Here is a 23882-nt window from a genome sequence, read left to right as displayed (position 1 = left end):
AGGCTCCCTACTGAGCAGAGAGCCTTATGTGGGGCTTAATCCCAGACCCTGAGATCGTGCCGTGAGCTGAAGGCAGATGCTTAAATGACTGAAACACCTAGGTGCTCTAATAGTAGGGGACTTTAACACCCCACTCACTGCAACAGATAGATCATCTAAGCAGGTTAACAAGGAAGCAAGGGCTTTGAATGACATACTGGACTGTACTTTACAGATATATTCAGAGCATTCCGTCCTAAAGCAAAAGAATACACATTCTTCTCATGTGCACGTGGAACATTCTCCACAAAACACATACTCAACTCTGGTACTCAACCAGTACCAGAAAATTGAGATTATTCCATGCATATCTTTGGACCATAATGCTTTGAACCTGGAGCTCAATCACAAGAGGAAATTTGGTAAAAACTCAAATACCTGGAGTCTAAAGAGCATCCTACTAAAAAATGAATGAGTCATCCAGGAAGTTAAAGAAGAATTTAAGAATTCATGGAAACTAATGAAAATGAAAACACAACTGTTCCAAAACTTTGGGATGCGGCAAAGGTGGTCCTAAGAGGGAAGTATATAGCAATAGAAACCTTTCTCAAGAAACAAGAAAGGTCTCAAATATATAACATAATCCTACACCTAGAGGAGCGGGGGTGAGGGGGAATCCAGCAAATAAAGCCTAAATCAAGCTGAAGGGAAATGATAAAGATTAGACCAGAAATCAATGAAATAGAAACCAAAAAAACAGTAGAACAGATCAACAAAACTGGGAACTTGTTTTCTTATCCAAAAGAAAAGAAAGAGCACACAAATCAATAAAATCATGAATGAAAGAGGAGAGATCACAACCAACACTGAAGAAATACAATTATAAGAACGTATTATGAGGCAACTATATGCCAGCAAATTAGGCAATCCAGAAGAAATATGTACATTCCCAGAGACATATAAACTACCAAAACTGAAACAGGAAGAAATAGAAAAACCAAACAGATCCATAACCAGCAAGGAAATTGAAGCAGTAATTAAAAATCTCCCAAAAAACTAGAGTCCAGGGCCAGATGGCCTCCCAGGGGAATTCTAACAAACAGTTAAAGAAGAATTAATACCTATTCTTCTGAAGCTGTTTCAAAACATAAAATGGAAGGAAAACTTCCAAACTCATTCAATGAGGCCAGCATTACCCTGATCACAAAACTGGACAAATACTCCACCAAAATGAGAATTACAGACCAGTGTCCCTGATGCACATGGATGCAGAAATTCTCACCAAAATACTAGCCAGTAGGATCCAACAGTACATTAAAAGTTTTATTCACCATGACCAAGTGGGATTTATTCCTAGACTGCAAGGGTGGTTCAACATCGTCAAATCAATCAGTGTGTCAGACTATGTTAATATAAGAAAGGCAAGAACTATTGATCCTGTCAATTGATCCAGAAAAAGCATTTGACAAAATACAGCATCCTTTCTTGATTAAAGCTCTCCATAGTGTAGAGATAGAGGGAACATACCTCAATATCATAAAAGCCATCTATTAAAAGCCCACAGTGAATATCATTATCAATGGAGTAGAACTGAGAGCTTTTCCCCTAAGGTCAGGAACATGACAGAGATGCCCACTCTCACCACTATTATTCAGCATAGTACTAGAAGTCCTAGGCAGTCAGAGAACGAAAAGAAATAAAAGACATTCACATTGGCAAAGAGGAAGTCACACTCTCTCTCTCTTCATAGATGACATGATACTTCATGTGGGAAATCCAAACGACTCCACCCCAAAATTACTAGAACTCATACGGCAGTTCAGCAAAGTGGCAGGATACAAAATCAGTGCACTGAAATCAGTTGCATTTGTATACACTAATGATGAAACAGAGAAAGAGAAGTCAAGGAATCAATTCATGTTTTCAATAGCACCAAAAACCATAGACACTTGGAATAAACCTAACCAAAGAGGTAAATAATGTATACTCTAGAAACTATAGAACACTTATGAAAGAAATTGAGGAAGACACAAAGAGATGGAAAAACGTTCCATGCTCATGGATTGGAAGAATAAACATTGTTGAAATGTCTATGCTACCCAGAGCAATCTACACATTCAGAGCAATCCCTATCAAAATACTGTTGGCATTTTCACAGAGCTGAAAAAAATAATCCTAAAATTTATATAGAACTAGAAAAGACCCTGAATGACTAGAGGACTATTAAAAAAGAAAACCAAAGCTGGGGCATCACAATGCCTGATTTCAAGCTATATTACAAAGCTGTGATCATCAAGACAGTATGGTACTGGCACAGAAACAGACACATAGATCAATGAAACAGAATACAGAGCCAAGAAATGGATCCTCGATTCTATGGTCAAGTAATCTCAGACAAAGCAGGAAAGAATATCCAATGGAAAAAAAAGAAGTCTCTTCAATAAGTGGTGCTGGGAAAACTGGACAGCCACATGCAGAAGAATGAAACTGAACCATTCTCTTATACCATATATTATGTATTATGTATGTATATATGTTATGTATGTATATATTACATATATATGTAATACCATGTATTACCATACAAAAAGATAAACACAAAATGGTTGAAAGAACTCAATGTGAGACAGGAATCCATCAAAACCATGGAGGAGATCACAGCCAGCAACCTCTTCGACCTCAGCCACAGCAACTTCTGCTAGACATGTCTCTGATAGAAAAGGAAACAAAAGCAAAAAAGAACTACTGGGACTTCATCAAGATATAAAGTTCTGCACAGCAAAGGAAACAGTGAACAAAACTAAAAGGCAACCTACATTATGGGAAAAGATTTTACAAATGACATATCAGATAAAGGGCCTGTATCCAAGATATATAAAGAACTTATCAAACTCATCATGCAAAAAACAAATAATCCAGTCAAAAATGGGCAGAAGACATGAACAGACATTTCTTCAAAGAAGACATACAAATGGTCAACAGACACATGAAGAAATGTTCCATATCACTTGGCATCATGGAAATATACTTCAAAACCACAATGAGATACCACCTTACACTAGTCAGAATAGCCAAAATTAACCAGACTGGAAACAACAAATGTTGATGAGGATGTGGAAAAAGGGGAACCCTCTTAACACTGTTGCTGGGAATGCAAGCTGGTGCAGCCACTCTGGAAAACAGTATGGAGGTTCCTCAAAAAGTTGAAAGTAGAGGTACCCTACGACCCAGTAATTGTACTACTAGGTATTTATCCAAAGGATACAAACGGTGATTTGAAGGGGCATTAAGCAGCCCAATGTTCATAGCAGCAATGTCCACAATAAACAAACTATGAGAACAGCCCAGATGTCCAGTCACAGATCAATGGGTAAAGAAGATGTGGTATATAAAATGGAATACTACTCATGTATCAGAAAGTATGAATACTCACTATTTACATGGACGTAGATATAACTGGAGGGTATTCTAAGCAGAATAAGTCAGTAAGAGAAAGACAATTATCATATGATTTCACTCATATGTGGAATTTAAGAAGCAAAACAGAGGATCATAAGGGAAGAGAGGAAAAAAGAAAGACAAAATCAGAGAGGGAGACAAATCATAAGAGACTTAATTATAGGAAACAAACTGAGGGTTGCTGGAGGGGAGGTGGGTGGGGGGATGGGGTAACTGGGTGATAGACATTAAGGAGGGCACGTGATGCAGTCAAATGCTCTACCCCTGAGCTATACCCCCAAGGAGGGCACGTGATGTAATGAGCATCATGTGTTATATAAGATTGATCAATCACTGACCTCTACCTCTGAAACTAATAATATATGTTAATTAATTGAATTTAGATAAAAATAAAAAATAGTGTACAGCTTAATAATATGGGTATGTATGAGGGGAAATGATCTTATCTAGCTAGTATTTATTAAGCAGTCATTCTGTGTGAGGCCCAGATGAGGTCCTGGTGAACGAGCCAGACTAGATCTTACCTTACAGAATGTCCAGTTCACATGGGAGAAACTCCACCCCCAGCCCCAGCCCCTGCCTACCTGCTAACACAGCGAGCTTCTGTGGCCCAGAGGGGCCCAGGTGTGAGTGAGGAAATCTCCTACCAAGGCTGTCAGAAGCCATCACTGTAGCTTGGAGTTCTGTAGTTATTTCTTCTGCCTGCCACCGCCCCCCCACCCCCCACCACCACCTGGCCTGCTCTGTGCTCAGTTGTGACTCTGATCCTGTGTCATTCTGTCAACAGTCATCCTCATCTGATCATTCCACTCCACTCTGCTTCTGTTTCCAGGCACACTGTTCCCGCTGTCTGGTGGAAGGACGCCCAGGGAAAGGACCAGATGTGGTACGAGGATGCCTTGGCCTCCAGCCACCCTATCATCCTGTACCTGCATGGGAATGCAGGCACAAGGTGAGGAACAAGAGCCTGTGTAGCATATCCTCCCCTCAGTGCTGGCCCGGTCTGGTCTGTTGACCCACCGCAGTGAGGGAGTATACAGGCAGTGGGGCCGTGGGGCATCCTGAGAACACAGGAAATGGCAGAGTTTATGGGATTTGGGGGAAAGGGGTCAGGGTGAAACTCCCATGAAGCAGTGTTCCCACAAGCTCAGAGCAGAGCAGAGCTGTATGGAAGGTGGGCCCAGGTGCAGGTTCCTTGGGAAACCACCCCCACTCCCCATGTTAAACAGATGTGGGAGTCTGTGTCCAGATACCCCTTATCTGGGGCTCCCACCTGGGTGGGATGGAGGAGCCTGCATCACGTCACCCAGATCCTCAGCCAAAGTGGGGCGTTTCCTTCTTCTTGACATAATCTGAAGGGCAAAGTGAGGGCCAGTGATTTAGGGAATCCGGTTTCTCAGTGAGTAAGCAGCGGTTGTTCCTCAGAGGGCTTGTCGTGATACTTCAGGGTGGCAGCGCCCCTGGGGAATGCTGTCTCCTGTTCCCCAGCCTTGTGTGTCAGCCCAGGCTGAGGGTCGCAGGCAGGCTGGCCCCTTCTCGCTGGCAGGCATGCCCTTCTGGGGGTAGGGGGACGCACACTTCTGGCAAGGGGCAGTGAGTGCTGAGGAGGAGTCGGGGTGACATCGAAGGAAGGATGGCTGAAAGCACAAAGAGGCCAGAGGGACCCCAGCTGAATGTTACACAGATAAACTCATCCATGCAGGCCGCCCCACCATGCTGTCGGGTTGGGTGATGAGTGTGAGTTCTGTCTCACGGTAAGTTCTGTCTGCGGTAAGCCAGCAATGCCAGTGTATCCTGCCAGGTGTGGCTGAGGCCCTGTCTGTGGCAAGCCGTTGCTCAAGTTTATCCCAGAAGATTTTCAAGAGTGTCTTTAGGGAACCCTCCTACACTGTTGGTGGGACTGCAAGCTGGTGCAGCCACTCTGGAAAACAGCATGGAGTTTTTCAAAAAGTTGAAAATTGAGCTACCCTATGACCCCGCAATTGCACTACTGGGTATTTACCCTAAAGATACAAACGTAGTGATCCAAAGGGACACATGCACCCGAATGTTTATAGCAGCAATGTCTACAATAGCCAAACTATGGAAAGAACCCAGATGTCCATCAACAGATGAATGGATAAAGAAGAAGTGGTATATAGATAGATAGATAAATAGATAGATACATAGGAATACTATACAGCCATCAAAAGAAATGAAATCTTGCCATTTGTGATGATGTGGATGGAACTAGAGGGTATTATGCTTAGTGAAATAAGTCAATCGGAGAAAGACAACTATCATATGATCTCCCTGATATGAGGAAGTAAAGATGCAATGTGGGGGGTTTGGGGGGTAGGAAAAGAATAAATGAAACAAGATGGGATCGGGAGGGAGGCAAACCATAAGTGACTCTTAATCTCACAAAACAAACTGAGGGTTGCCGGGGTTAGGGGGGTAGGGAGAGGGTGTCGGGGTTATGGACCTTGGGGAGGGTATGTGCGGTGGTGAGCGCTGTGAAGTGTGTAAACCTGGCGATTCACAGACCTGTTCCCCTGAGTCTAATAATACATTTATGTTTATAAAAAAAATAAAAAATTAAAAAAAAAAAAGAGTGTCTTTAGGGGTGCCTGGGTGGCTAAGTCTTTGGTTAAGCAGCGGCCTTCAGTTCAGGTCATGATCTCAGGGTCTTGGGCCCTGTGTCAGACTCCCAGCTCAGCGTGTAGTCTGCTCCTCCCTTTTCTTCTGCTCCTCCCCCTGCTCATGCACTCATGCTCACTCTCTCTCTCTCATGTCTGTAATGGCATGTCGTTCACGTTCACTGGGAATTGGCTTTTTCTGCCCACATCACTGGCCTTGTTCAGAAGAATCCCTGGGAGAGCAGCATGGGTGAAGGAGGAGGTACATTTTCTGAACAGAGCATTGTCTGAGAACCCCCAGGAAGGCCACTGTTTTTGCAGCTTCACTAGGGCACGTGAGGGAGCCAGCAGGAGCTGGCAGGAGGCAGGGCTGCTGTAGACCCGGGTGAGGGTCAGCTTGGCGCCTAGCCGCAGTGCTGGGGGCATGTCATTTTGTAAGCAGAACCAACGAGGACATGAATTCGTAGGCCTTGTGGTTTTAGGGGTGGGGGGCAAGCAGACGGTGTCTCTCAGCGATGTCGGGGCGGCGGGGCTGCATAGTGGACACCACAGGAAATCCAGGAAGTGTGGGCCGCAAGGGTGCTTTGTGAGGCTGCAGAGCGCTCAGCTGCTGAATCATGTGTGCACTTGGCAATTTGCTTTCTTCTTTGTCTGGGACAAGCTACAGTGGGTTTCTCTTCTGCTTTTCAAAGGGCAAGTGATTATAACCACTCTGCTAGCATCTTCCTATAAATGAGAAAGTTTTATAGTTTACTGGGAATAAGGTTCAATTAAGCAATGCCAGTCATATGGTAAAAAAGGCAAAGTCTGCCTAAACTTCAGGTTTGAAGGAGCCCCGTGACTCGGAAAGTCTTGCTGTCCTCTCCCCCGTCTCCAGAGAGACCCCCCCTTGGCCTGGCAGAATTACAGCAGCTCTGTCTCCCCAAGAGCCAGTGTCTGGCTACCACTGTGCACTCTTCTTCTTCTTTTTTTTTTTTACCCCTCTTCTTTTCGCTCAAAGTGGGGAATTTGAACAATCTAGACAAGACATCAAAACATGTACTTCTCCAAAGATAACTGAAAACATTTTTCAGTATTTCTTTCTGGTCCTGAAACTTATTCCCTTGTATTTCTGTGGCCACACTACATTGGTTTTCCTTCTTTGTCTCATCCCTGTCTCTCTCGGGGATACTCCTTGCCCTCCCCACCCACAAACACACACACAGCAAAGTGGCCAGGGTGCTCAGTATACAAAAAGAAAACTGCTGAGAAGTCTGGAGAGGGTGAGCTCACTCTCTAACATGCTTTCCTTCCTGAAGTCACCCCGTTCCCACTTTGGTGTCTGTCCACAGTAATAGCCGACCAATAGCTGGACAAAGTGTGAGAAGGGATAGATATACTCGGACAAAGAAGTATAGACACACAAAACACTTTGGATGCATGAAAGCCTGTTTAGCATCTGTAATAGGAAGTGACCCCAACACACTAATCTGTGGGTGCGGGGCTGGGAGATGATCAGGGCCCCTCTGAAGATGGCTGGGCTGTAATTGTCAAACTTACGCTCACACACAACTTCCATCCAGCAGTTCCGTGTGTAGGAACATATGGAGCACATGTGTGCAGGAGGACATCAGCACGGGCTGGCCATGGCAGCAAAACTTAGATTCACAGCAGGTAGGAGAGGGTCACAACGATTGCAAGATAAGGAAGGTGAACCGCCGCTAAGACGAGTCCTGGAAGTTGGCTGTGCGTTACTGAGTGACAAGGGAGAGGCAGTAGAGTGTGCAGGTCGAGGAAAGAAGTGCCTTCACTTCTGCCCCATGCTGGTCACCAGGAGGCTGAGGGAGGGGCTAGATGCTGGGCAGCAGTTGGGGGGCTTGCTGTGTATCCTCTGTATCTTCTGAATTTTGTGTTGTTCCTATGTGTTAGTCAAAAATAGAAGTAAGGGGGTGCCTGGGTGGCTCAGTAGGTTAAAGCCTCTGCCTTCGGCTCAGGTCATGATCCCAGGGTCCTGGGATCGAGCCCCGCATCAGGCTCTCTGCTCAGCAGGGAGCCTGCTTCCTCCTCTCTCTCTGCCTACCTCTCTGCCTACTTGTGATGTCTGTCAAATAAATAAATAAAATCTTTAAAAAAAAAAATAGAAGTAAGATGATAATTAAGAAATATCCCCAAAGTGCTAAGACTATCTCTTCCTTGTCACGGTATTGCCAGAAACAAGCATGAAGCTGCTCTGATGCAGTGTAGAAGAGGTCACCTGTGCCCCAGTGACCCTCTCTATGAATTTGGGGACCAAGCCACTAAGGACCCAGACACTCTAGTACTGACCCTGGGGGCCTGCCTTTTTGAGAAGATGTGCTAACACCCATTCTTGTTTCCTTTTCCCTGACTCTCTAGAGGAGGCGACCACCGGGTGGAACTTTACAAGGTAGGTGAAGATGGCACACAATGTATGACGGACAGAGTGGTGTCCATAGGCTACCTGATGGGCAGAGTGGTGTACACAGTGTGATTTCAGGAGAGCGGCATACGTGGTGTGATGTAGGGAGAGCAGTGTACACAGTGATGACGAGAGTGGTGTATATGGTGTGATGTTGGGAGAGCGGTGTACACGGTGTGTATGACCGGGAGCACAGTGTACACAGTGATGATGGGAGCGCAGTGTACACGGTGTGATGACAGGAGAGTAGTGTATATGGTGTGATGTTGGGAGAATGGTGTACATGGTGTATATGGCAGGGAGCATGGTGTACATGGTGTGTGTGACAGGGCGAGTGCCATACATGGTGTGATGACAGGCAGAGCAGTGTACACACAGTGTAGGACACACAGAGTGGGATTCACAGGGTGTACGATCGGGAGATTTGTGTACATGGGGCATATGAAGGGCAGAGCCACATACGTAGTGTGTGTGAAGGGAGAGTGGTATCCACACAGTATATAAAGGAAAGTGCATCACCCACAGGTGTTTCCCACCTGTTCTTTCCAGTAGGCATGTACACAAGGGAGTCCCTCCAGTACTTGTGAGAGAGATGATCAACATTGGCCTTTCAATGCTGCCTCCATTGGAAGCCTCTACCGTGGAATGCTTCCCTCTAATGCTGCCTCTAGGGAGAGCTTCCAAAAGCAGAATGAGTGGACTTCGGGCATCATCTGCCAGATGTTGGCAGTTACATTAAAGGCATTTGAAATTGTCATTAAATGCTGCATTTCTCCTCTGAAACGAATGGAGAGCACCCAGGGCCAGGAAGCCACACTCTGGCCACGTTGCAGGGTCAGGAGCTCTGCCACACTGAAGTCTCACCCATCACCAGATTCCAGGCTGACCTGGTGGAGGGGCTGGTGGTCTGCCAGCCAGGCACTCAGACCCTCACTTCTGCCTGGTTGTCTTCTTTGGAAGCTTGACTCTCAGAGCTGGAAATGTGCAGTTGCCTCCAGGGTCCTCTCCCTCGTCTACCCCTCAAAGGGACCGACACCTGCATTGGTTAACCTGGCAGAGAGCAAATGCGCGGGGACATCTGCATCTTGTGGGCACCGCTCTGTCCCTCACATACCAAAGACAGGCACTGCTGTGGGCCATGGGAGGGTTTGTTCCTCGACTGAATTGGATCAAGTTGGGGAGGGGGTGCTCCTGTAGAGCTGTGGCCCCTGCTTGAGGTTTCTGTTCTTAGCAAGGGTTTGCACCGGGAGCAGGTATGGCCCTGGTGGGGGAAGACACTGCAGGGGCAGATGCTACCCTGAGGCAGGCAAAGGAGAAAAGAGCACACCTCCCTCGGGGGATTTTGGGGGCATGTTGGTGGCTGGCCACTTCCACATGTCTCCAGGCACACTGCAGGAAGGCTCAGGTGTGGGCTGTGAGAAATTATCTAGTCCAGAAGATCATGTCATCTAGAGCGATTTCATATTTAATAGTAGAAAAATCCAACGAAAGCTTCAAGTCTGAGAAATGTTAGGTTGCAGTAAGGATCCCAGATGCAGTCTCTGATCATAGAGCCCCTCCTCCTGGGTCTCTGGTCTCTGGGTGTCTGCCCTGGCCGGGGGGCTACCTGTGTCCTGGGGGTCTAAGCCGCGGGAGAGCCCTTCTTTCCATCATATCCCCCAGGTGGCGGCATCTGCGTGTCCTGTAGCAGCAGCGGACGTATGGGTTTTCTAATGGGGAATGGGCAGCTTGGTCACAGTCTTTATGAAGCTCCCACTGTGTGCGGGGCCCAAAGACTGACATCGGGCTGGCTTTGGTAAGAGGCAAGCTGCCCTCAATTCAACATGTGTGGATTTGTGCCCAGATACTTATTTTTTACGTTCCAGGTGCTGAGCTCCCTTGGTTATCATGTGGTCACCTTTGACTATAGAGGTGAGTTCTTTTGCAAGTGCGAGTCTGGGCCCTCACACTGCTCCCGTCCGGGTCTGCTGTGCAGGCATCAGTCACCTTGGGAGCCGAGGCAGCGTTTGTAGCTCATGGTGCCCTGACCTGCAGTGATGGCGAGTGTGGTAGTCGGGGTGAGGGCACAGCGTCTTCCCGTGTGTGTCTTGCATGCTGACGAGGGGCATCCCTCGGCAACATTTTAAATGTAGAAGACACTGTCATTTCTTTACTGGACTCCGACTCCCCAGAGCTGGTTATCAGACACGTTTTGTGGGCAGAAGAGCTTGTCTTGTTAAAGTTCTGAAAACAGGAGAAAGAACTGTTAAGAGAGAAGGAAGATTCTTCTTCTTGCCCCTCAGTATTTTTTCTTTCTTGAGTGAATTAGAAGGCTTTGCTGCCAAAGAGATGGAGAACCCACAGTCACTGTAGGCTAAGAACGGTGTACCTTAATGAGCCAGGAAAATACTTTGTACTGACCAGGAGCTGCCCTGTGAGAAGCATGGGCCTCCTGTAGTCTCAGCAGCAGAGATCAGAGGTCAGAGGGCTGCTTGGCTACTTAGCCTGCTTAGCTTCACCTACTGGGGGAGGGTAATGGTGTCAATACCCTCAGACTGAGGGTATGGCGTACATGTAACAAATTGCCACACAGTTGATGTCTTCAAAGAGCACAGACTTACTTTGCAGTTCTGGAGGTCGAAAGTCCAAAGTCTTTGGCCGCTGGCTTAAAATCCAGGTGTTGGCAGGGGCAGCCCTTCAGGAACTTCTGTGGGAGAATCTAGTTCCTTGCCTTTTCCAGCTGCTTGAAGCTGCCCTTGTGCCTCAGTGCATGGCCTCTTGAGTCTTATCTCTGACCCTGACTTTTGCCTCTCCCTCTCACTTATCCAGCAGACCATTGTGGTGACTTTGCACCCACGCTGGTAAGCCCGTAATCACCCATGTCATAGTCTGCTGCTCAGCGGCCTCATTTCCTTCTGCTGCCTCAGTCCCGCCCCTTGCTGGCCATGGAATCAAATGTCCTCACAGGCTCCGGGGATGAGCACATGGGCCTCTGGGGCAGCAGTGGCCGTGCCTGCTGCAGGGATGGTTCTTTCCCAGAAGAGTGTTCGCAAGTTCTGGGTTGGGGAAAACTACAGATAAGGATCTAGAAAGTAGTTCACCCACTTATCCTTTTCTCTGTGCTAAAAAGGGTTTTGTGTTCCTACAGGGTGCTAGAGACTTCAAGGTGATAGAGCAGCCTCCTTCCTTGTTCACCTCCTTGTGCTTCGACCAGGAAGTGAAAGCCCTCACAGCACTTTTTCTTTCCAGTTCTCATCAAGTCTCTGCATTTCTAAGCTCCACATCTGCCAGTCTCTATCTCTCTGTGTCCCTTCCTCCTGTCCACACCTTGAAGCTCTCAGGGTGGCCTCGTCTCTCACATGCCCCCTTCACTAATCTGGCATCTGGATGCCCAGGGGAGGTGCCTTATTGTGCCCACTAGCTGTGGGTTTTGCTTATGCAGCAGAGCAGGCTCTTTCTGAGCCTCGTGGTGCTTTCAGATCATTTGATGATGACTCACTGCTGAGTTGCTAGAAATGACAGTGGCATTTGCCCTTTACAAGATCCTGCGGGGAGGGCCCTGGGGGAAAATGCAGTCTGGGGACAGAGATGATTAGTTTTCCTCTGCTGTTCTGAGAGCCTCTTTCCTTCCTGGGTCAGAGTTGCCTTGAGCCAGGAATCCTGCCCCGACCCCAGCCTAACTCCCCACATCTGTCTTTAGCTGGGCTACAGCCGGCCATGGAAGCCAGATTAGGCTCAGGATCCCCCTGGGGATGCTTCTTTCCTGCGGGGGCTCTGGGCTGGCTGGGGTCTCACTGGCCCATCACCTTGGGCCAGCTACTAGCAAGCCCTAAGGGTTCGGGAGGTTGCTGCCCCATCTGCCCGCAGGAGTCTGTGGGTCTGGCAGCCCTGTCTGCACAGTTGTTCGTCGAGGCTTAGATAAGGGTGTGTGGATGGCTGTTTGGGCTCAGGGGTTGTAGCTGGCCAAGGAAGCCAGAGAAGTAGAATCCGGCTTGTCCACGCACCCCTCATGTGGGTCTGTGAATGATGGTGGCAGAGACTTCTGTTGCCCCAGCCAGTCCTGGGCTGCCTGTTGAGAACGAAGGGGATGAGTCCACCCCTCAAGCGGTTCCAGGGACTGGGGTTTGACTTCCTCCTCTTGTCGCTTCTCCCCCGCCAGGTTGGGGTGACTCGGTAGGAACGCCATCGGAGCGAGGCATGACATATGACGCACTCCATGTTTTTGACTGGATCAAAGCAAGAAGTGGAGACAACCCTGTGTATATTTGGGGTCATTCCCTAGGCACTGGGTGAGTTCACAGCCTGGTGGAGTCATGGGGGAGCAGGTCTTCATGGGGCAATGTTTCAACAGGTCTCTCCAAGACTGCCCTGATGGCGTCTGGATCCCGTGACACCATGAGTCCCAACAACCCTTGTCCCTCATTCCCATGATGGGGACAGGGGAAGAAGTGCCACAAGACACCATGAAGAGTTTGAGCTACTTGAACTCCTCAACCCAAAAAGGGACTTTGAGATACTCACAGGCAGCTGTGGGGTGGCCATCTCCCTCTGCAGGGAGGGTGGGCACACTTGCCTCAGTCCCAGGGTGTTCCTCAGGGCGGTGTCTGCACAGCAGACCAGACAGGGCACTTGGGTTAACATCGCCTGGCTCTGGAGTGTGGGTGCTGGCTTGGGCTTTGATCACTTGCAAATCAGGGACGTTGGTAAACAGCGTGACCACTCAGCCTGTACTTGGCTTATCAGAGACCATAGGGGAGGCAGCAGTGGGTGGTTCCCTTCCTACATCTGCCAGGATGCGGGAAACAGTTTAATATTCCATCTGGGGCTGCCTGAATCGCTGCTGCTGATGGAAGGTCAACAATGTTTCTAGAAGGGGCACTGCTGTCAGTGCCCGGAGTCATGAGGCCTTCAGCAACCATCCCTTTTCCAGCAGCCTTTCCTTTGGGTGCAGTGGCCATGGCCCCTTCCTCCCCCAATGCTCACCTTGGACAGCGTGCTGCAGTTGGGGTGGGCCTGCGGGCTGGGAAGTGCCTGCAGAGAGGAGCTGGGGCCGAGCAGGGAGCAGGCCATCCTGCTGTGGCTGTCTGCATGGGACCCGCCCAGTGTGGCCCTGGGATGGCAAGAGGTCCGGGGGCTGTCATTGCCATCCTCGTCAGAAGGGGTGGCCCATGGCCCATGGCAGGGGCAGCAGGGGCCAATCACGGTCCTGGGGCATCTTTGTCCACACCCTCCCCCAGCCCCGAACTCCACCAGTCGCTTCACAGATCCCACAGTTCCTGTGCTCACTTACAAGACTAGAACAGTCTCATCTCAAACAACTTCCTTCGCCATTCACCTGAACTGTTTTTCCTTCCTTAGAGTGGCGACAAATCTGGTGCGGCGCCTCTGTGAGCGAGGTAGGGGCCTGTGTGGTGGTGGGAGTCTTGGTGGGCTGGGCAGGGGCTCCTTCTGGTCTCTGGGCTCAGGCGGGGTGGGCAGCGTATTTGTGTACACTCGCTGTGCCCCAGGCTCTGCTGTGGGTTCTTGGTGGGTGGGTGCTGATGGATGACAGCACAGCGACAGTGCCTGGTATCGTCTCGGAGCCCTGTGGGCGGGACACAGGCGCCGGGGTCTGGGTAAACCCTCAGCTGACCCCAGCCTGCATTCCCCATGGATTTTCAAGCAGCTGGTGGAGCCTTATCAGGACTGGGCTCCCAAGACACAGCTTCAGTAGATGTGGTTCTGGGGAGTAAATGACAGGCACCTGTGTGGGCCCCCGTGTGGGCACTTCTTATGTCCCATCCATGCAGGAGTGCCTGTGGAGGGGGGCAAGGCTGGTGGTGGGGGGTGCCTGGGGTCCACTGTCCAGTCTGGGAGACCAGCCTCTCCCGGGGCATCCGTGAGGGCTTCTTGCCCACCTTGCAGCCCCCTGTTTGTTTGTTTCTAGAGACACCTCCAGATGCCCTTATATTGGAATCTCCATTCACTAATATACGCGAAGAAGCTAAGAGCCATCCCTTCTCAGTGGCAAGTACAGATCTTATTAAAAGTTGGCTTATTGTTATTATTAAAATAATGACTATCAAGGTAAGTCTTAAGAGAATAAGTATAAAATAAAAATTAATCCTTGTTTAGTGCAGGGCGCTGCCGGGGAATTTTATAACTCTGTAGCAGGCAGAAGGATGGGTTCACAGCTGGGTTGTCCAAGGAAAGTAGGACCCCCGGGAGGCCTTGCCTCTGAGGCATGGTTTGCCTAGCTGACATCGTTGCCCCACAGGGCTCAGCCCAGGCCTGTGGCTGCTGTCTTGGCTGCTTTCACAAAAATGGAGCCGGTGGGTGCCCCTGCTCCCTATCTGCATAGATGGTGCTCAGCACTAAGGCTCTCCCAGTTGTGTCTCCAGGTGACACCCTGGGGAAACCCTAGTGGGGATCCCAGGGTGACTCAGGCCCTCCTTACCTGCCAGGATTGAGGCCTTGGACCCTCTTTTTTTACAAGCCTAGTCCAGAGGGGGCCCCTCTGTGTCCTTTTCTGTCCCGTGGGTTCAGGGGGGCTGTGCTGGCCCCCCACCTGACCTCACAGTGCTCTGTTGCAGACCGGAGGAGTCCTCTGTAGTCTTACTACTTTGATGTTGCTTTATCCCCAAGTCACATGGACCCCTGTTTTCCCAGGGGTGGAGGCCCTCATGTCTGTCGGAGCCGGTCCTGCCCAGCTGCTGCTCTGAGATGTGGGAGCCCATTTTTTGGGCAGCCAGCGTAGCCAGTTCGGGAGCCTCTTAAGCACAGAGTCTGTGGTCTGGGGACAGTGGGGCACCCCAGCACAGCTCTGGTGGGGCCTTAGGTCAGTCCATTTGGAAGTGCAGGAGACCCTTGGGCACTGAGCACTGAACCCTTGACCTCGGCCTTTGCTGTTTTAACTGATGCTTCTGCACGTTGTTTCTTTGTCACCTTCAGATATACCGATACTTCCCTGGGTTTGACTGGTTCTTCCTCGACCCCATTACAAGCAGTGGAATTAAATTTGCAAATGATGAAAAGTGAGTACTATGATACAATACCTCATTTTCCAATTTAAAAAAAATCACTGAGAACCCCCAGGACTAGTCACCTTAACCAAACAGGGTGGAATTCTGTATACTGGGGTTCTCCCACAACCATCAGAACTTTGTAAAGGGCAAGTCAGGCTGGGAGCTGCAACCGAGAGAAAAGGGATTTGAAAAGGCCATGGTGGCATTAAAGCAACAGGAAGACAACATGTCCCTGTGTTTGTTTTATCTGTTAGTTGAAATCAGAATCAGAATTCCCAACAGGTTCTAATAAGGGGGGCTGTTACTCAAAAAATGACACTGCCTCGGCCGTTTGATTTCTGTTTGGTTGTAGAAAAACGTTACAGAGTTCACTATTAAAAATATTTCTAGGGACGCCTGGGTGGCTCAGTTGGTTAAGCGTCTGCCTTCAGCTAAAGCTGTGATCTCAGGATCCCAGGATCGAGCCCTTCATTGGGTTCCCTGCTCAGTGGGGAGTCTGCTTCTCCCGCTGCCTGCTACTTCCCTTCCTTGTGCTCTGGCTTTCTCTCTCTCTCACAAATAAATAAAATCTTTAAAAAATAGATATTTCTACTGTGGCTCCTGGGTGGCTCAGTCAGTTGAGCAGCCAACTCTTGTTTTTTTCTCAGGGCCATGGGATCAAGTCTCATGTTGGGCTCCATAAAGAGTCTGCTTGAAGGTTCTCTCCCTGTGCCCCTCCCCACCTCACTCACTCGATCTCCCTAAAATAAATAAATCTTAAAAAAAAAAAATCAGCTTAACATTTAAAAATCTACGCTTAGGAATAAATGTGAAAAAATGGAATATTTTCCCCTTAATTATTTGTTTTGGTTCTGAAAATAGAGCAAACTAAAATTTGAACAGAAATAAGCAAAAAACCTGGTTGTTTATAAATATTGTTTTGGAACTTCAAGAATGATCTGAAAAAAGTGGATTCCAACAACAAGCACCACAGTGAGTGTTGGGTCCCCCAAAGGTGCCTTTTGGCCCTGCTCCGGGCTGACCATTGAGGGGCTGGCAGTATTTCACCCACAGGAAATCACAAGCTCCCACTTGGGCGCATGGTGACAGCATGTGAACCAGGCCTTTTCTAGAGTGGGTCAGGGTTAGGACATACTACTTAGAATGGAAGTCCTGAAAAGATGGGCAGTGTCACTGTCGAAGTGTGACCCTTGCAACAGAGATGCTCCTCCCTGGAAGCAGAATGCAAGGGAAGTGTGCATGGATGTGTATTGCAAGCAGAAGCCCAGATCACTGGATGGGCTGGGCATCGGTGGGGCGACAAGCCTCCAGGACCTGTCTAGGCCCACAGCCCCTCTGTGGTTTGCTAGAGGGTTTGGATCATATGAACCTCTTGAAAATGTTAATTATTTTTTTTTTTAGATTTTATTCATTTATTCGACAGAGAGAGAGATCACAAGCAGACAGAGCAGCAGGCAGAGAGAGAGGGGGAAGCAGACTCCCCGCTGAGCAGAGAGCCCGATGTGGGGCTCGATCCCAGGACCGTGAGATCATGACCTGAGCAGAAGGCAGAGGCTTAACTCACTGAGCCACCCAGGTGCCCCGAAAATGTTAATTTATTTGTAAACCTTCAGGGTGACCTTAAATGTCATTTTCAATAAAGACAGGTTAGAGCGTGTAGGCTTTTTTACCAACACATTTCTAGTGACCATCGTTTGCTATAGGTTTCTTGGCCCACCTCCATGGGCCAAATTTAAATATCGTTTTTTAACTTTTAAAGAATAGGTCTAGTGGCAAAAATAATAATTTTCAATTTCCAGAAAATACACAGGGACCGGATAAGATGAATGGATCGATCTCTAGACTTGACTGAATAGATGATGGTGGAAACACTAGTTCTCTAGTGAAAAGCCAGTCAAGTTCTAGCTGTTGAGCACCATGGTGAAGCCCCCACTAAACCCGGGTGGGCCCAGAGACCCCAGCCCTCTCCCCGGGGCCTTGGTCCAGTACCATCTCCCCCGCAGCGTGAAGCACATCTCCTGCTCCCTGCTCATCCTGCATGCCGAGGACGACCCGGTCGTGCCCTTCCAGCTTGGCAGAAAGGTGAGAGTCGGTGCCAGCTCTGGTCCGGGCAGGTGTCTAGCCGGCTCCCCTTCAGGCTGGGCCGGGCACCTGCAGGGGTTCTGCTGCTGCCAGGTGTCCCCACCCCAGAAGAAGAAGGCAGGGGAGGTCAGCAGCAGGGTCGGGTGGGGGCCAACCATTGATGTCTTATCAGCAAAGGTAAGCTAGAGGGCATGGACTTCTTCACCAGTACATTCGGTGATAGCAAGAGGAAACTTGAGAAGCAAGCAGATGGCTCCCGGTCCATGCGCAGGGGGCCTAGCCTGACAGAGACTTAACTGCTGGGTCCTCGGCTGGGCTGGAGGGAAGGAGTCCTTGAGGAGGAGGATCCCCATCCCCCATGCAGGAGTCCCAGTTGGCGGACTTGATACAGAACCTCTTGTCTGTTCTCCTGCCTTTGGAATGGGCCCGGTGTCAGGAATACCATGCTGTTGGGGGGCCTCCGTGTTTGCTTTTGCTGCCTTTGCTCTGCCTTTGGTGCCAGGCAGCAGCATTCAGTTTGTAGAAGTGTTGTGGCAGCTAGCACCATCCGGCATGGCGATGGTGAGGGTCAGGGGCAGCCTCAGTGAGGCCTGGGGGCCAGTGGGTTCCAGCACGGCCAAGTTTCCTCCCTCCAGCGAGCCCGGGCCCACAGGGCTGTCCCGCGACGGCTGCTCAGACCCATAGAGCCTGGCCATCTCAGGGAGGAAGGGGCTGAGGAAGGACAGATTGTGAGCCAGGCTACCGACTGGCCTTGACCCAGGCACATGGCAAAGTCCAAGGCAGACAGCCCAGCCGAGGCCCGGGGATGAGCCCTCAGGGCTGCTCAGGCACCCAGGTGTCCACACCCTTGCATGCCAGGCAGCTCTTCCCGTGAGGCGGGCTCACCTGCCGTGCCGCCCCCTGTGGAGGGGCCATCTTGGAGAGGGGCGTTAGGACAGAAGGTCTCGAGTATCAGGCCAAGGAGCTGATTCCTGTCCACAGCCGTGCCCCTCACCCTGGCCACACAGGCAGCAGAACAGCACTGTCGCTGGTGGAGGACTTGGGTTGCTCTTCAGAGGCAGCAGCCACTGACTGGTTTCTCTCCTGGGAGACCATCTGTGGCTGCCATCTGTGGGTGCTGACCTGTCTTTCCCTCATCCCAGCTCTACAACATCGCTGCTCCATCCCGAAGCTTCCGAGACTTCAAAGTTCAGTTTATCCCCTTCCACTCAGACCTCGGCTACAGGCACAAGTATATCTACAAGAGCCCTGAGCTTCCACGGATACTGAGGTGAGGCATTCTCCCCCTGGGGTGTGATGGCTCAGGCCAGGTATGCGGCAGGCCCAGCCCTGAAAGCTGCCTCAGTGGGGTAGGGGGTTGCTGTGACTCGAGAACCTTCCATCTCCATGGAGAGAAATTGAGTGTTCATGGCCCCTCCCTCCTGAAGCGCTCCTGTGATCAGACAGGGCAGTGACTTCCTATCGTGTGGGTTGTGCAGGTTACATAGACACCCCACTCAGGAGCATCCAGCCGCTGTGGGTCAGGCCTCAGTCTCTTCCTACACACCCATCAGGTCCTGCCCCTGTGCATATGTGCATGGGAGACTCTGGGCCATCTCGCAAAAGCCTGTTTGTCCTCAGCTGCTTCTTTTTTTTTGTTGTTTTTTTTTTTGTTTATTTTCAGTGTAACAGTGTTCATTGTTTTTGCACCACACCCAGTGCTCCATGCAGTACATGCCCTCCCTATTACCCACCACCTGGTTCCCCAACCTCCCACCCCCCGCCCCTTCAAAACCCTCTGGTTGTTTTTCAGAGTCCATAGTCTCTCGTGGTTCATCTCCCCTTCCAATTTCCCTCAACTCCCTTCTCCTCTCCATCTCCCCATGTCCTCCGTGTTCTTTGTTATGCTCCACAAATAAGTGAGACCATATGATACTTGACTCTCTCTGCTTGACTTATTTCGCTCAGCATAATCTCTTCAAGTCCCATCCATGTTGCTACAAAAGGTGGGTATTCATCCTTTCTGTGGAGGCATAATACTCCATTGTGTATATGGACCACATCTTCCTTATCCATTCATCCATTGAAGGGCATCTTGGTTCTTTCCACAGTTTGGCGACCGTGGCCATTGCTGCAATAAACATTGGGGTACAGATGGCTCTTCTTTTCACTACCTCTGTATCTTTGGGGTAAATACCCAGCAGTGCAATTGCAGGGTCATAGGGAAGCTCTATTCTTAATTTCTTCAGGAATCTCCACACTGTTCTCCAAAGTGGCTGCACTAACTTGCATTCCCACCAACAGTGGAAGAGGGTTCCCCTTTCTCCACATCCTCTCCAACAGACGTTGTTTCCTGTCTTGCTAATTTTGGCCATTCTAACTGGTGTCAGGTGGTATCTCAATGTGGTTTTAATTTGAATCTCCCTGATGGCTAGTCATGATGAACATTTTTTCATGTGTCTGATAGCCATTTGTATGTCTTCATTGGAGAAGTGTCTGTTCATATCTTTTGCCCATTTTTCGATATGATTATCTGTTTTGTGTGTGTTGACTTTGAGAAGTTCTTTATAGATCCTGGATATCAACCTTTTGTCTGTACTGTCATTTGCAAATATCTTCTCCCATTCCGTGGGTTGCCTCTTTGTTTTGTTGACTGTTTCCTTTGCTGTGCAGAAGCTTTTGATCTTGATGAAGTCCCAAAAGTTCATTTTCACTTTTGTTTCCTTTGCCTTTGGAGACATATCTTGAAAGAAGTTGCTGTGGCTGATATCGAAGAGGTTACTGCCTATGTTCTCCTCTAGGATTCTGATGGATTCCTGTCTCACGTTGAGGTCTTTGATCCATTTCGAGTTTATCTTTGTGAACGGTGTAAGAGAATGGTCGAGTTTCATTCTTCTACACATCGCTGTCCAGTTTTCCCAGCACCATTTATTGAAGAGACTGTCTTTTTTCCATTGAATATTTTTTCCTGTTTTGTCGAAGATTATTTGACCATAGAGTTGAGGGTCCATATCTGGGCTCTCCACTCTGTTCCACTGGTCTATGTGTCTGTTTTTATGCCAGTACCACGCTGTCTTGGTGATCACAGCTTTGTAGTAAAGCTTGAAATCGGGTAACGTGATGCCGCCAGTTTTGTTTTTGTTTTTCAACATTTCCTTAGCAATTCGGGGTCTCTTCTGATTCCATACAAATTTTAGGATTGTTTGCTCCAGCTCTTTGAAAAATACCGGTGGAATTTTGATCGGAATGGCATTAAAAGTATAGATTGCTCTAGGCAGTATAGACATTTTAACAATGTTTATTCTTCCAATCCAAGAGCATGGAATGGTCTTCCATCTTTTTGTGTCTTCTTCAATTTCTTTCAGGAGTGTTCTGTAGTTCCTTGAGTATAGGTCCTTTACCTCTTTGGTTAAGTTTATTCCCAGGTATCTTATGGTTCTTGGTGCTACAGTAAATGGAATCGATTCTCTAATTTCCCTTTCTGTATTTTCATTGTTAGTGTATAAAAAAGCCACTGATTTCTGTACATTGACTTTGTATCCTGCCACGTTACTGAATTTGTCCTCAGCTGCTTCTTGAAAGGAGGCTGTGCTCCTGGTTCCACCATGATAACCATGGTCTGGGGCCAGGATAGTGGCTGGGGCCATGGTGCCCATCCCTTGCCCAGGTGCCAAGCCCAGGCATGAGGGGCAGGATGGTGGCACAGGGTCGTTTGGACTGGATGAGGCCTGCACCCGCCTCAGGAGCCCAGGCTTTTGTGTGGGGACCAATCCCATCACTCAGGCCCGTGCTCCCCGGCCTCCTTGCCTCCCACAGGCAGCCCAGCACCTCCTGGCCGTGTGGCCTTCTGTAGGATGCCGAGGTGGGGATAGTGCGAGTTCACCCTCCTGGGGCTGCTGAGCCTGGAGGTATTGGAATTGGCCCTCAGTGTTTTATGCCATCACACTTCAGCTCTCCTGTGGCTGTCTCAGCAGTTCTAGAAGCAAAGCTGTGTTTCTTTAGTGGTTTGCCATTTCCTGCATTAGGGACCTGGGTTGCTGAGAGGGGACTGGGAACTCAAAGAGTATGGGTTTGCTCTAGGGTTGTGATTTTTCCAGTATAAAAGGAATAGGTTATAGGAAATTTAGCCCAGGGTACAGCTCTAGAGTTTAGAACAAAGAAGAGTAGCCCATTACCTGGGCTTTCGTCCTACAGGGTTGGGATTTGGCCAGGACGATTCCACTGGAGCCCTGTTTACTTAACTCAGGCTTTCTGAGCGGGGGTGGTCCTCCAGGCTCCTTCTCAGACTCCTGGGATGAGTTGTTTGAGGACGGAGGAGGAAAGACCTCTGGTGTGGGCTCTGGGTTTGGCTGATAGCTGTCCTCATTTCGTCTAGGGAATTCCTGGGGAAGTCAGAACCTGGGCGCCAGCACTGAGTCTTGCTACCTGAAGGAGAATGAAGACCTCTGCCCTCCTCCCCTTTGCTCCAGTCAGCCTGGCACCGTGGGGCCCAGGGGTGCCAGTGTCTTCAATGCCCCCGGAGAGAGGACTTGGATGCCAGCTGGGGCAGGCAGAGGAAACCCAGCAGACCTGAGGCACCTGTCTTGGGTGGCTGGGAGCATGGATCTTTGTGGAAAACACAGGTTGCAGGCATGGGATCCCCTCTCCCTCTTGTTGCCACTCAACCTGAGCTCTCATTGGGAAGACAGTGACAGAGCAGGCCAGCCGCCAGCTGGTCTATCCCGCACTTGCTGAGCTAGGCACAGGGAGCCTGGGGCAGGAGACTTGGGGTCTTGGGACCACACTGAGCTTTCCAGCATCACTGGTAAGATCGTGGGGAGATGGGATCTGTCCCTTCCCAGCCCATGCAGAACGGACTCTAATGGTCCCATCAGCAACCCCCCCCCCCCAACCAGGAGTACCCTGCTTGCCTACCTTGGCTGTCCCTGCCTCCCTGGGCGGGCCCTACTGCTCACAGCGGGGGAGGTGCCCGTGACCTGCACTTCCTCCACTTTCTGCCCACCTTTCCGCCTAACCTGGCCTTAGACTGAGCATTTATTTAAGAATAAAATCGTGGTGGTGGTCTATCTGCTGTGTTCTCAGTGACCCCTCCAGCTGTTTTCAGGTCATGCACAGAGCCCAGCCTGTGGGAAGAGGGGTAGCTCTGTAAGGCCAGGGATCCTGGGCCTTCCTTTCCTCCTTCTAGATGTGGAGGCAGGTACAAGGAGGTGCATCGTCCCAGGGCAAGGTATGTTCATGGGGGAGGACCCCTTCTCCGGAGAGAACGGGGCATTTTCCTAAAATACAGGCACCTTTCAACCTCATGCTGTAGCAAGCTTACTGGATGTTGGTATTGGTTTGGCAGGCTCCAGGGTTTCACCCACAGACGCCCAGCGAGCCCCTGGCATCAGTCCATGGAAGGACGTGGGGCAGTGGAGTAGGAGGTTTCTAGTTCTGGTCCATGAGCACCGCCTTGTTCACTTACTTGGGGAAAGGGAGTGTTGTTCAGCTTTTTGTCAAATCAGTCTCCCTGGACTTCTGCTGCCTCCACTTGGCACCCTCTGAGGATCCTGCTTCTCAACAGCCCCGGTGCTGGTGAAGGGCCAGGGAGTGAGAAGTGTGTGGTTTAGTAAGGGGCTTTCAGGCTGGCCCCACAGAGGATTGTCCTACCCCTGTGGCTCAGGTATGGAGGCGTGATGCACAAGAGAGGATGAAAGCCCACCTGGGACCCACTTCCCTTGATGGCTGGACTCTCCCCACCAGGGTCCTAAGGCTCTGGGACTTTGCGGTCTTAGCAGCTCAGAAATTCCCCTGGGGTTACAGGGAGCCTAGTTCACGGGCCTGTTCTTTAAGATCTGTGGCCACTCTTGGCAGCTGTGGGCAGGCTGTGGGGCCGAGATGCCAAGACAGGTGACAGCTTCTTTTTGAGGTACCTTCAAGCTGCTTACAGTGATTCTCACATCAGGGAAACCATGCCTTTCCTAAAGGGGTTGAAGCATGAACAGACTCTCCTGAGGTCAGTTTATGTCTTCCTTCTATTGGATGGGTTCCCCTGGCATCAGATTTGGGTGTGTGCACTGCCTGGAAGACCCCACCCCATCCCCAGGGTGAGACATAAGCCCCTTCCTATAGCGTGTTCCTATGTAACTGCTCTGTGTGATGTGCCCCCTGGACCCGAGTAGCCCCCCGAGGCTTACTCTTCCAGCCCTGTGACTGAGGCCCCAAGTCACAGCTGCCTTCCCACCCCACTTCAGCCAGGTGCAACCCACCTGCCCTGCCTGGGCTAGAAGCTTCCTCCTGTTCTGTGTTCTGTGTGAGCCGTGTGAGAGGATATGAAGTAAAATATAGGCTGCTGGTATTTTGATAGGTGTCTAGAAAGCACTGATG

At 49.8% G+C, this 23882-nt stretch overlaps 1 protein-coding gene across 2 annotated transcripts in view; it reads left to right on the top strand.

Moving 5' to 3' along the window:
* Positions 1-22582, top strand: part of ABHD12 (abhydrolase domain containing 12, lysophospholipase) — a 95636-nt gene extending 73054 nt beyond the window's left edge. Inside the window, exons 4-13 of one of the 2 annotated variants that reach the window (XM_045979459.1) lie at positions 4271-4390; positions 8430-8460; positions 10338-10383; positions 12611-12740; positions 13810-13847; positions 14378-14457; positions 15382-15464; positions 17459-17537; positions 18680-18807; positions 21892-22582. In XM_045979459.1, coding sequence (XP_045835415.1) covers positions 4271-4390; positions 8430-8460; positions 10338-10383; positions 12611-12740; positions 13810-13847; positions 14378-14457; positions 15382-15464; positions 17459-17537; positions 18680-18807; positions 21892-21931 — 775 coding nt within the window. In that variant the 3' untranslated portion in view covers positions 21932-22582. The remainder of the gene's footprint in view (positions 1-4270; positions 4391-8429; positions 8461-10337; positions 10384-12610; positions 12741-13809; positions 13848-14377; positions 14458-15381; positions 15465-17458; positions 17538-18679; positions 18808-21891) is intronic. The other variant, XM_045979460.1, reaches the window with a different exon arrangement.
* Positions 22583-23882: the final 1300 nt, after the last annotated feature.

This window comes from Meles meles, chromosome 15, assembly GCF_922984935.1.
Source record: "Meles meles chromosome 15, mMelMel3.1 paternal haplotype, whole genome shotgun sequence".
Classification (NCBI taxonomy): domain Eukaryota; kingdom Metazoa; phylum Chordata; class Mammalia; order Carnivora; family Mustelidae; genus Meles; species Meles meles.
The sequence above is the reverse complement of the archived record's forward strand: the minus strand, read 5'-3'. Positions and strand labels throughout refer to the sequence as shown.